This window comes from Microcebus murinus, chromosome 11, assembly GCF_040939455.1.
Source record: "Microcebus murinus isolate Inina chromosome 11, M.murinus_Inina_mat1.0, whole genome shotgun sequence".
In the NCBI taxonomy this organism is placed as follows: Eukaryota; Metazoa; Chordata; class Mammalia; order Primates; family Cheirogaleidae; genus Microcebus; species Microcebus murinus.
In genome coordinates, this window is record NC_134114.1 from 15,051,732 (window position 1) to 15,065,539 (window position 13,808).

General features: G+C 33.1%; 1 protein-coding gene across 3 annotated transcripts in view; it reads right to left on the minus strand.

Moving 5' to 3' along the window:
* CDH18 (cadherin 18) overlaps nt 1–13,808 on the minus strand; it is an 854,315-nt gene that overhangs the window by 211,410 nt on the left and 629,097 nt on the right. For all 3 annotated transcript variants that reach the window (XM_076007946.1, XM_076007945.1, XM_012738455.3), the window contains one exon: nt 1,441–1,735. In XM_076007946.1, coding sequence (XP_075864061.1) covers nt 1,441–1,735 — 295 coding nt within the window. The remainder of the gene's footprint in view (nt 1–1,440; nt 1,736–13,808) is intronic.

Genomic DNA, 13,808 nt, shown 5'->3' on the forward strand with positions numbered 1-13,808 from the left:
CCTGGAAGTAGCTTACCAGTTGTATTCCCACAAGTGATGGAGCCCAAGAATTCTTCGCCTTTGTAAGGCAGTGCGGATTGGCTGATGGGCTGTCAATCCCTTCACATATGGCATGGGAAATTATGTTCTTGGATTTCCATGCACACTCTCACCCAACAGAGTTTAACCCCAACAGGGTTAACAGTGCTGAACCCTTTAATTCCATCTCAACTCTCCTTGGAGACCAATAAGACTGAGAGTGTTCTGGGTCTTTCCCCAAGGGCTCAGAAGCTGCTCTCTGTTCTACTACAGCCCAGAACCGGTTTGGCAATTGCTTTCTCCTTTGATACTCTGGCTGTGAAGTAAATCATAATACCTCTTTTGTACCTCCTCCTACAATGGCTCCAGGAGCTATCTGCCCAGCTCAAGACAGCTAAAATGAGCTAGAGTTCCGTAGTGGGAAGGAAAGAGGCTTCTATCTTTCCTTTAAAAATTGTATGCATATATTCAAATTATAGAGTGATTTGATGGGTGACTATAATAACCTTAATTTAAAATAACTTATATATATGCAGTAAAATTAAATATATAAGATCTATACTCAAAAATGTGTTGCAAAGCTTAGAGTGTCACAAAGATAGTCGAAAAAGTATTACCACAACTAAACTTTATTTTAATTATATTTTTAAAATCATAATATGAGATAAAAATAAAATTAAAAAACTATACCACAGAAACCTGAGTGAAGGAAAAGTCCCAGATTATTACAGAAATTCAAGACCTGGGACATCATGTGTAGACTGCAGTGTGGGATTTGTTTTCAGGCAAACCTGGGATAATTTGTCCTTGGCCATTTTGTAGATATGTGAATTTGGAAAAGGGACTTATGTACTCTGTGCTAGTTTGCACATCTTTAAAATGATATTCAAAACATTTCAGAGATTTTGTATAATTTGAAATAAATAAAGTATGCAAATGCATATGAATATTCGAAAAGTTGTATTGATTAACATAGCAATTATTTCTATTAATATTATTATTATTTGTTTATAAACTGCAAGATTAAAAGATAGCAAACAATTTCATACATTCTAACATCTCTCTTCTGTGCAAATTGTCACAGTAAATGTGTTGATTTGTTCTTAACATGTGAAGAATATGTGCTCAGAGAGCCACATCAGTTAAGCAAGAACTGCAGGTGTTTTCCAATTTATAATTTTCTCTTGAGATCAAACTTTGCCTATACTTAAACTGTTCAGAAATTAATTTTGCTACACATTATAATAGACCAAATATTCTTTAACAGCATATCCCATAAAAATATTAAGATATTTTGAACCTTTTCTAGAATTCTCTACACGTGTGTGCCCGCACACACACACAAAGATCGGTCTTCAAAAGATGACTTTTGGATTTTCAAAAACATATTGATTACACCACTATAAAAATTATTTTTCTTACCCATATCTGACATTTCAGGCACAGTAACGATGTACGGTCCATCTGTGAACTTTGGAGCATTATCGTTGATGTCTTGCACTTTGATGATAAACTCAGATTCAGGTTCAAGAGGTTTGTTTGTCCGTCTGTCAATAGCCTGGGCATGAAGCACATAGTGGGTCTTCTGCTCTCTGTCTAGGCTTTTTGTTGAGTGGATGTCACCCGTGGTATCATCAATGATAAATATAGTCCCGGCACCTTCACCAGTAAGGATATACTTGACAGACCCATCACCTTTGTCAGAATTGGAGTGCAGCTGTAAAATAGACAGAAAAATTTAGCATGCAATTATGTACTGACCTTACATCATTTATTCTGAAAATTCCCCATGTATAATTTAATATTTAGTTTGACTATGAGTTTTCTTTCTTTTACAGTGTCCTTAATGCTACTATAGTCATTTATTTTTCTGCAGTTTTTCTTCACTTGGTAATAATATGGATAATGCTATCATAATTTGTTTAAGAGATCCCATTAGTGATTTAACAAAAATCAATAGACAGTATTTATTAAAAGAAAAATAAGATAAATAATAGCCCTTTTCATGAAACTAACAAGCTGTGAGATTGTTGAGTAATTTTTGTGTTGTTATAAATAAATTATAAATCTACATTATATAATTATACCTAATTAAAAATACACTTGGGGAAATCTATTATGCCTTCTAACAACTAATTTTGAAAAGATATAGCAATGCTGACAATTAACTTTTATCTACTATATATACAAAGAAAACTCTTTTACATTTTCAGTGAAATTAATTTGATATTATTTAGTTTTGAATTAAAAGTTCATATTACAGATATTTAATTATATTTAAAGAAGAATAGGCTTAAGTATGTAAAATAAATAGTAAAGTTATCAACCTAAAGTATATCTTGAAAATTTATGTTATAAAGTTTATATAAATTCTGGTAAATAATTCAGATAAAATAAAAATTATAAAAAAATTTATAGCTTGAAATTTAAAGACATGAATCTGGTTCCACATTTACAAAGTTTTTATAATTAATAAACATTTTGCATATATGCTTCAGAAGTTCTAATTTGAACACAGATTATAATATGATTAGTAAATGGTAATTCAGCAATGTCTATATTGTTGGATACAGTATTTTATGCATACAGTAAAAGTTACAACAAAATATTATATAAATGACTTCGGATTATGTTAGTTTTTCATAATACTTAGTTTGAGTATTTAGATCATATAGGTAATCATTTTATCAATAAATGTTTAGTCTCTCAGTTGAATCTGGTTGAATCTTGAAATTATCAGTTTTTATGTAACACTAACGAGAAACCATTATAATATTTAGCCAATTGATTAATATGGTTCATGTGATTATGATGATAACCACTTACAAAGTAGCAAAGTAACCTACTTTGAGTATTTACTCTTCTCTACCACATCTATTCTCAAATATTCAGTTCTATTTGTGACACACATTTTGCAACAGAGGCAGAGCCTAAGAGAAACACTGGCTATATTGTCCCATTTAGTTTAATAAGTGGGTTTTAAGAAGCTGGAGGAGCACATTTTTTCTAATACACTTGTACTTGAATGTTTATAGTGGTACAATTCTCAATCGCAAAGATGCGGCAACAAAAAGTGTCCATTAATACATGAGTGGATTGATAAAATATGGTATATGTATACCCCGGAGTACAACTCAGCCTTAAAAAAATGGTGAACTACTACCTTTTGTAACAATCAGGATGGAACTGGGGATCATTCTTCTAAGTGAAGTACCACAAGAATGAAAAACCAAATACCACATGTACTCAATGCTAAATTGGAACTAATTGAGCAACACTTATATGCACATATGAAAGGAAAACTCAGTGGAAATCAAGTAGGTGGAAGGGGGAAAAGGGGATGGATAAATTCACACCTAAAACGTACAACGCACACTATCCAGGTGATGGGTCCACTTATAACTTTGACTCAAACTATATAAAAGCCAATTATGTAATCAAAACATTTTAACCCTGTAATATTCTGAAATAATAAAAAAGGTAAAAAACTTGAGGGATGGATAGAAATCTCTTACATGCAGATAATCTTGTTAGACAGAAAATAGAAATGTGTAATCTCTAAGTGTGGGCAGCAATGAGACATCAAACAAAAGGGATTAGGATGGAGTATGAAAATTAGAAATAGTCTGTATATAGACATTGTACTCATTTGATAATCAGTAAAATATGAGTTGTAAGCTTAGCTAGTTACTATATTATTTAAGAGAAATGCCCATGAGTTTTTGTAGTGAAATAAGTAAAAATATTTGGAGGATAAATTTGATTTTAGTCATGTACAATAAACCCTTTTTAGCAGACAGTGCAGTTATATCACAAGGAAAGCAGTAGCAGTATATTTTTTATAACTTACAGTGATGGAAATATGCTTTTAGAATCATGAGATTTTGCAAAGTAGGATATAGTTTCATGCTGAAGAACAGAAGTTATATTGTCCTAAATCAAGAAGATATGATCTTTGTATATCTGATTACATAATAGAGTTAATTAGCTGTTCTTTAGAGAACAGAAAAGTGGTAGCGAAGTGAATAAAAAAAAAGAAAATGTAGTCATTCAAGTAAAGCAAAAGGAACACTTCTCTGGCATTATTGTTATAAATTGCCTCTTTCATAGTGTTAAGTAGTAACCTATGGCACTCAGAAATCTAATGCGACTCACATGAGTTCACCCTAGAAAACTATTTATTCACCCTGGACCACATTAGATCAGGACCTAAAAATTTATAGCTTTCACTCTTCTGCAGAGTTTCTCAGTAAAATAATATTCTATCCCTTGGGGAAGAATAACTTTAAAAGGTTAAGAAGATGGTGGCAGAGCCATTAATTTCGAAAGTTGCTTTTAGTTAGGACTTTAAACTATGTTAAAAAGATAGGTCACTGACTTAAAATTGTAATATTTTTGGATACATAATTTATATACTTTTTAAAAGTAGGAAACTTAACATTTAAAATATTTCAGTGGAAGCCAAAAATAAAGGCAGACATATGACATAGTTAATTCCATTATTATCTCCAAAACTTGTTGCATAAAAAAAATATATGTAAGATGATGTGATAAAAGTGTGAAAAATCATAGGGATACATGTCATTGAAAAGTATTATGAATCTTTCATTCTAGAATGTGTTATATTCTTAAAGTATAAACAGATGAAACAAAAATCAACTGAACAATTAATAAGTAATTGATGTGAAATGTGATGTGAAAAAACAGATCAATTAATAACAGTCTTGGCAACTGATAGCACATCAGTTTCTTGTAACAAAAGACATATATTATCCATAAATTTTAATTATTCATCAATATATATGTAAAAGTTGTTAAAAGTAGCATAATAAGGCAATTTGTTTAACCATAAAAGTCATAATAATTAAAATAAAAGTAAGGGGTTAAGAAATTAGATGACGGTAGGTAAATAAGGTATTTGTTCAACTGAACATATTAAAATACAAAGGTGTCCTACATTGAATTTTAGCTTTTAAGTGATTTATGTGTATTCTTGGATAAGGAAATAAGTGCATGAGGAGGAGAAGAAAAGGATCAGGAAATAAGACTTTTCTTAACATTTAGACTCTGAATCCCAGATTGGAGTTATTAACACACGAGATGAAAAACTGAAAAATTTCTCTAAAGTATGAAGTCATCATAATTTCATACTCATTAGTTCTATTTTGGAATGTCCCATTCAGATGTGCTAAATTAAGCAAGGCAGGATTAGGCAATGGTTGAGAATTTCACTTTTAATTATTGGGAAGCTTCAAAACGTGACCCATCAGTTGAAATTAGAGTGAGCGGTACAGGGCACAGAATTACCTAGTTTCTTATCAAAATTAATCTGCCTCCTTTTATCTCCCAATAAGGGCCTAGTTAAGAAAGAGGTAGCTCTGGCAGCTAGAAGAGAAAAACAAACAAACAAACAAAAACTCAAAGCATTACTACAATCTAGTAAAATATGAGACTAAATCTATTGCTCACATATTAAAATGTATTATGATTCCATGCCCATTAAAATTCTACCATTACTATTCATTTTAGCCTTTTTTTCATGTAAGAAAGTAATAATTGCACATAAAGGGAGAGAGAGGAGAGAAATGAAAGTGTGAATGGCATTGACCCTTTGCTAAATGTATATGTCAAAAGCATGAAAGAATGTTGCTTCACCAGCAATCATCTTAAGAAGTTTATCCTTCCAAAAATATTTTGGAAGGACTCACCATGCTCCAGTCACGATACAGAGTAAACAAATGCATCACTGAAAAAAAGCAAGCAAGCAAAGATGCCTGCTCTGGCAGAGACTACATTTATTCCAGTGGAGAGAAGCAGATAAAAGTGTAAGATATGACAAATATATAATACGATGAAAGTGACAAAAGCTACACTTAATAAAAGAGAAAGCAGACAAGGAGAAGGATAGCAGAGGTGGTTGGGAAGGTGCAGAGAGGTTGTAATATTAAATAGGGGAATGTGGTAGGCAGATTATTGGTCTCTTGAAGATGTGTGTCTTAATTCAGGGAACCTCTGCATATGTTTCTTTCTTGGTTAACAGGGACTTCACAGATATGATAAATTTTGTGGTCCTTGCCTTGGGGAAAGTATCTTGGTTTCTCTAGATAGGAAAAAAGTGATTACACGGGTCCTTAGAAAGGGAGAACATATTTCAGCTGGATGAGAGAGAGAGAGACGAAAATGCGAGACAGATTCAGCACCTTGTTATTGGTTCTGAAAGATAGAGATCTGTGTAGAAGAATTAGGGAGAAGTCTCCAGAAGCTGGAAAAGACAAGAAAATGAATTCTCATCTAAAGCCTGCAGAAAGGAATAAAGCTCTTCCTACTCCTTGATTTTAGCCCAGTGAGAAATGTCTTGGACTTCTGATACATAGAGAACTATTAGATAATATAATTTTGTTTTCAGTGACTGAGGTTGTAGTAATTTGTTAAAGCACCAGCAAGAATCTGACACAAAGAATAAGATAAGATGACATTTTAGCAAAATTTTGATTAAGGTCAAGGAGTTAACCAAATACACATCTCAGGGAAGAGCATTTCTGACAGGGGCAACAAGAAGAGAAAATAATTATTTGAGGAATATTATTAGCAGGTTCCAGAAAAGCAAGGAAGTCCAGTATGACCAGAGAAGCCTGGGGAAGAGGAGGATAGAAAGTACCAGGAAAATAACTGGATGTTAGACCATGGAGGGGGAAGTATTGCAGGAGCTAGTGAGACACTGGTGGTGTTTTATAACCAATTTATGTCACTGTGGCTTCAATAATGAGAACATAAATAGGGGAACAAAATCACAAACAAATAGAAAATTCTACTGCAGTAAGCAGAAGATTGATAATGGTAGCATGGACCAGGGTGGTATTAGCAAAAGGGGAAAGAAATGATCCAGTCATGAATATATTGTGAAAGCAAAGGCTTCCCAAAGGAATGTGTATGAAATATAAGACAAATAAGAGGTCAAACACAAATGATAGATGTTTGGCCACAGTTACTAAAAAATTGAAGTTGAAATCAATTAAGGTGTGGAAGGATCTAGATGCAGGACGTTTGAAGAAGAAACTCAGAAACTCAAATAGGGGCATACTGAATGTATATTTTTGTTGGAGGTCTCAGTAAAGATACAGAGAAGTCATTTTTTGTATGCAGTCTAGAGTTCACAAGAGAAATTTGCTTGGCTTTACAAACTTAAGGGGTATCATCATAAATATGGTATTTAGAACAATGAAACTGAATGTGATATGTGATTAAAAATACAATAAGAGTAGGCAAGAAGGAAATGCCTGAGTTTGAAAGCCCATAGTGGCTAAAAATTAAAAAGCCAAGGAGACCAGAAAAATATTGAGAAGAAGCAACCAGGAAAGTAGAAGGAAAATCGAAAGTATATTCGTGTCCTGGAAAAAATTAAAAATAAGGCACATATGCAAGGATACTTGATCATTTGAGAGGCAAAAAGATCTAAAGCTCTGAGGTCTGGCTAGTGACAGATTGTTTGATAAATTATGAATTATCAATAAAATAACATGGATACATTAGCTTTGAAGAGTTACCCATAATTTTTTTATTAATTGAAAAAATAATATTGTGGAAGAATATGAAATGTAAGATTGTATTTAGATAAGAAGTACAAATAGCAAAGGCTCCATACATATTATAATAATCATATTTATTAACATGAACATGTAGACAGAGAAGACCCAATAAAAATGGGACTTGAGGGAAAGGCAGAAAAAGAGGTTATGCTGAAATGAGCTGATCAATTTCCCTTTATACAGCTTTCATAGTTTTAATTGATTAAAGGTGCTTCTATTACTTTTATATATAAATATTGTTATTATTAAACAAGGGTCTGGGTTTTATATGAGCCAGTTATGTGGAAAAGTCACAATATGTTTCAAACCCCCACAGAACAGTAAGAATCATTAGAAAATCTCAGGCAAAAATCTCATTTCCATGTATAGCCTCTAACCTCTGTTTGAATCTCATTCTAAGTTGCATAAGAATTTAATCTTTCTTATGGCCATTCTTGCTAAATTCTGTCCTAAATTTAGCTGTAACTCCCAGCCTCTTGCATAAAGTTTCCCAAGTATGTCTGGTTAACGCTTGCTCAAATGACTGTATGTCCTACTGAAGTCCTCCTTCTTAAATTATTTTTGGATTTGTATTCCTGCCCATATCTCATGTCTCTCACCTAAATCCTATCATTTCTACACCTCTATTCAGCCATAGCCCTGACCTGTATCAATATGTTCTCATGTTTATTCAAGCTAAAATCCAATTCAATGTAATTGAATGGAAGAAAGAATTAATTGCATGCCCACTATGCATTGAGTGATGTGCTGAGATGAATCAGACAGAGTCCATTGTTCTCAAGAAGTTTGTAGTTCAGTGAGCAAGAAAGAGAGACAGATCCACAGAATAGTCAATATTTAAATAGAGGCATGAGGGGAACTCGCTTTTCCTTGAGAGGAAGTTTTCCCAGGGGAAAGTACAGTGAGTCTCAATCTACAATCCTCTTCCTCTTTTCTATAGAAAAGCTGAAAGTTACTCAAGAATTTTTTTGGATTTCTCATCACACTTGTTCCCTTAATCATCCACATTCTGGATTTACTCATATTATTTGACAGAAAGTGATCTAATGTCACAAAATATCTCTTAGTTATTGAATAACATAATTTTTAATGGGGGGAGATATTTTAAAATATGATGAAGCTAATTCAACACAGGAGAGCAGAATGCAAAACTCCCACAATTTCAGTCCTCACTTTAGAAATGCAGGGAGTGAAAAATTGGTGACAGGGAAAACTGTGGGTTGGGGCACACCAATGAAGATTGTTCAGTGTGTCTCACTAAGTCTTCCTGTGCTAGAGAATGGGCTTACTCAACCCACAATTGAGCCCACATAACTCTGCACATTGACATTAAAAATCTACAAAATCTGCTATTGTGCACAAATTTTCCTCTCAGTCGAATTGATTAAAGATGGAAATGTTATTCAGAACTTTTCAAATCATGAAGTCCAAGTTACTCAGTCAGGAGTCTGCATTCATTCTGTATCTTCTCTTGTGTTTCTTATCAGAATGAGCAACCAGACCTACCACACTCTCTGCCCTGTCACCCAATCTTGAAATTTAGTGTTATGGTTGATTTTTCTTTCCAAGAATGGAAAAACAAGCACCATGTACTCACCATTGTTTCTATACCTAAAAAGCCTCATCCACACTTGGCCACAGTTGAACTTAAAATAGATGATGAGATTCTGAACTTTGAGATAACACTATTATGGGATGATGCTTTAGGGGACTTTGGGAGAAGATAAGTGTTTTTTTGGGGGGAAACATGAATCACTGGGATGTCCAAGGGTAGACTGCAGTAGGTAGCTGTTGAAATTACTGCTGAGTATTATCTCTTGAAATTTACATCTTTATGCAATTCTCTCTTCTTGAGTATGAGTGGGACACAATGACTCCTTGTAAAAAGATAAAAGTGATTGATGTCCCTTGGAAAATATGTTATGAAAAGATATTGGCTTCTGTCATACTTACCCACTCTTATCATCTATTATTCTCTGTTGCTCTCTCCCTCTGGGAATCCTTACTCTGAGGGAAGAAAGCTCCCATGCGTGAGAAACCCCAAGGAAAAGCTCATGTGTCAAGAAAGTGATATCTTTAGCCAGTAGCCAGCATAGATCTGAGGCCCGCCAACAGACATGTGAGTGAAATTGGAAGTAAATTTTCTGCAAATTTAGCTTTGAAATGATTGTGGTTCCAGTTGACACCTTGATCACAGCCTTGAGAGAAACCTTGAATCAAAGAATCCCAGCTAAGCTATGTCTCAATTCTTGACTCACAGAGACTATGATATATGAAATGTTTGTTGCTTTAAGTCACTGAGTATTGGGAAAATAATTAATTCACTAGTGATGCATAAAGATACATCTCAGAATAGTATGCTGAATTAAAGAAGTCAAATGAAAAAAAATCACATCTACTTTGGAACCATTTATATAAATTTATAGGCTAAGCTATAGGTAGAGAAATTAAATCAGTGGTTGTCAGAGACAGGGCTGCATCAATTGACTGCAATATATTATTTATCTTTTTTGGGATAGTTTATAGAATTTTCAAATGTCTGCAAATTATACACTCATTGTGTGTCCAACATATGTCATATAAACTGTACTTCTGTATGTTTTTTGGGAAAAGATCTATTTTCAAAATAAATGTCTATGATTTTTAATAGCTTACTAGATAAAGAAATACGCAATTGTAAAGTGTGCTGTTATAAATATTTGAGAGCAGGTATCATTTTTATAGAATGTCTTTTTGTTCCTTTGGGTAAACATATGTGGAAACAACCAAAGTGTACATCAATACATGCATGGAATAATAACATGTGACATATGAATACCATGAAGGACTACTCAACCATAAATGACGTGAACGGATTCCTCTTGTATTAACCTAGATAGAACTAGAAGCCATTCTTCTAAGTGAAGTATCACAAAAATGGAAAAACAAGCACCATATGTACTCACCGTTAAATTTGGTACCAATTGACCAACACTTATGCACACATATGGAAATTATATTCATCAGAAATCAACCAGGTGTGAAGTGGGAGGAGGGGATGGGTAAATTCACATATAATGGGTACAGTGCACACTATCTGGCCAACGGACATGCTTATAAGTTTGGCTCAAATGGTACAAAAAGAATTTATGCAACTAGAACATTTGTATCCCTGTAATATTCTTAAATAAAATTTTTGAAAAAGAAATATGCAGATTCTTTTCCATTGTGTATTCTCTCTTTGGAAACTATTTATAGAATTTTTCTTTAAGATGCTTGAAGTCGTTTTCCTCCAAAGTTGTTATAAAACTAGGCTCCCACAATTAATTGATTAATATCCTGAGTAAACTTTAGAGTGATAAAGCCTGATTGCCATCCTTTTTCCTACAAACAATAAATTTATTTTACACTTACTATATGCTCCTCCATACAAAAAATGCTTGTGTCCTTACCTGCAGAAACTATTATGTCATTTTACATGGAAAATAGGTTTTGTTAATATGAATAATTTAGGGAGAAATAATCCTTGATTATCTGGTATGTCTAATATAATGCCAAGAATTTTTATAAGATAAAAAAGGGGGTAGGAGAATCAGAGAAAAGCTCTGGTGGCAGAAGCAAGGGTCAGTGAGAGAGAAAGATGCCAAGATACTACACTGCTTGCCTTAAAAATTAAAGAATGAGCCACAAGCCAAGGAATTTAGGCTTATAGAAGCTGGAAAAGAAACAGATTCCCTGGTAGAGCTTCCAAAAATTGCAGCCCTGTCCACACCTTGATTTAGGACTTCTAAGCTTTAGAGGTGTCAAGTAATAAATTTGTATATTTTAAGCCACTAAATTTGTGATAATTTGTTAAAGCAGCATTAGGAAACAGATACAATTGCATGTGTCAGATATCCTACTTAAAACATTAACATACTTTTAATTGTTTGAAGTATTATTATTATACTTATGTTTCTTAAATTAAGAAACTGAGTCTTGTGTCTGTTAGTTAATTTCCCCAAAGTTACAAAGATATTAAGTAATATAATTTAGATTAGAACCACTCTAAGTCTCACTTCAGAGCCTGGGATCTTATATGTTATGGTTTTGACAAAGGAAAAAAAATATGGTGTATACATAGACATAGTTATCAAAAGTCTAAATGTATAAAACTGTAGAGACATTTTTATATCTTCTATAATAAAAATACATTAAATAACCAAACTTAAGATTGAACATTAATTATAAGTCACCTCTTAAATAAATGCCAACTATTGAAGGGTGATGAATTATTATGGAATTATTTAAACTTATATTTTTCTTCAAGTATTCATGTTCATAATGTTGCTTGTATAATTTTATATTTTATCTATGTACATGATCACAGGATAATTATAAGGGATTCTTATGTCTGTTTCATAATTTAGCAGCTATGTGTTGAACAGTTATCAAGTACCAACTAACTTAAGTAACTGGGAGCACAGAATATAAAAATAAATGGAAATACAGAAACAAAAAGGATGTCATTCCTACTTAGGTTCTAGAGCACAGAGAATGAGATCAGATCAGCAGAAATCTGAAGAAGTCAGTCGAGCTCAGGTTCTTGAATGTCATGCCATGTTGTTTAAAATTTTTATTGAAAAATGAAGAAATCCATGCAGTTAATTTAATCTGGAAAGAGGGATGGAAAGAGAGAGAAATAGCAAAAGCAGAATTGTTTTTTAGAAAGATGGAACAAAGCATAATTTGACTTAGAAGGGGAAAGGCTGTAGAAAACCTGACAAAGGGGTAGCTCCTTGAAAAAAGTAAATGCTATATTTACTATTCACATTACAGAGACAGTATATAGGTATTATGTTAAAAACAAAAAGAAATAGATTGATTTTAGGACAGTAGGGAAGTAGCAGAGTCAAGGAAGTATCAATAATGGCAATATTTTTTTTACTATCTTGGAGTCTGAGAAGATAATAATGCCTTTAAAGATTAAAAGTAATATATAAGATATTAAAATGTAGGTGATAGTTTTAAAATAGAAGATGATATAAATATCATGGTGGTTGGGGAACACTGAGTTTTGAAATATCTGTAAACTCAGTGGAACTGCGTAGTTTACAGATGAATAGGATGTCAGAAAAGTGAAAGATATGGACTATAAATCTAAAGGATTTCATGCATGGCTGTTAAGGCTGGAAAACAGACAGGTGGAGTGGATACAGTGAGATAGGAACACTCATACACTGCTGGTGGGATTGCAAAGTAGTGTGACTTCTATGAAAAATAGTATGGAGATTCCTCAAAGAACTAAAAGTAGAACTACCATTTGATTTGGCAATCCCACTACTGGGTATTTACCCAAAGGAAGAAAAAGAGAGTCTCTAAAAAAGCCATCTTCACTCACATGTTTATAGCAGCACAATTCACAATTGCAAAGATGTGGAAACAACCCAAATGTCCATCAATACATGAGTGGATTAATATGTGGTATATGTATACCATGGAGTTCTACTCAGCCATACAAAATATGGTGAACTAATACTTTTTGTACTAACCTGGATGGAACTGGAGACCATTCTTCTGAGTGTCATAAGAATGGAAAAACAAACACCATATGTACTCACCATTAAATTGGAACTAATTGATCAACACTTATGTGCACACATGACATAACATTTATCAGAAATCAAGCAGGTAGACAGGGGTAGGAGGAGATGGGTAAATTCACATGTAATGAGTACAAAGAGGGCAAATCCTAAGTGGGCAATGGGCACATTTATAACTTTGACTCAAATGATACAAAAGGAATTTATGTAACCAAAACATCTCTATCCCCATAATACTCTGAAATAAGAAAAAAATTAGGACCATAAATATTTATGGAAATAGCAGATAAATGTTTCTGTGTGCACACATACATATTAAAAACAGAAGAAAAAAAAAAAACAAAGACAATATTATCTGAAGAGTTTTATGGTACCTTACCCTTTCTCTACACAACTAGATCGAGGATGTTAGACAGTCTTGGAATAATTGCTAGTTTCCAAGAATCCTTCCAAAACAATATGAGTTTGGGACAGTGAAGAGATAATGATAGAGACAAAGAAGAATAAAGAAAAAGAAGCCTGAAATTCAGAGCTCAAGAGTTAGGACTCAAACATTTTGGAGACTTGGCAAGAATATCTATGTGCTGGGAAGGCAACTATTAGGGATTGAATATTTGTGTCCCCTTAAAATTCATATGTTGAA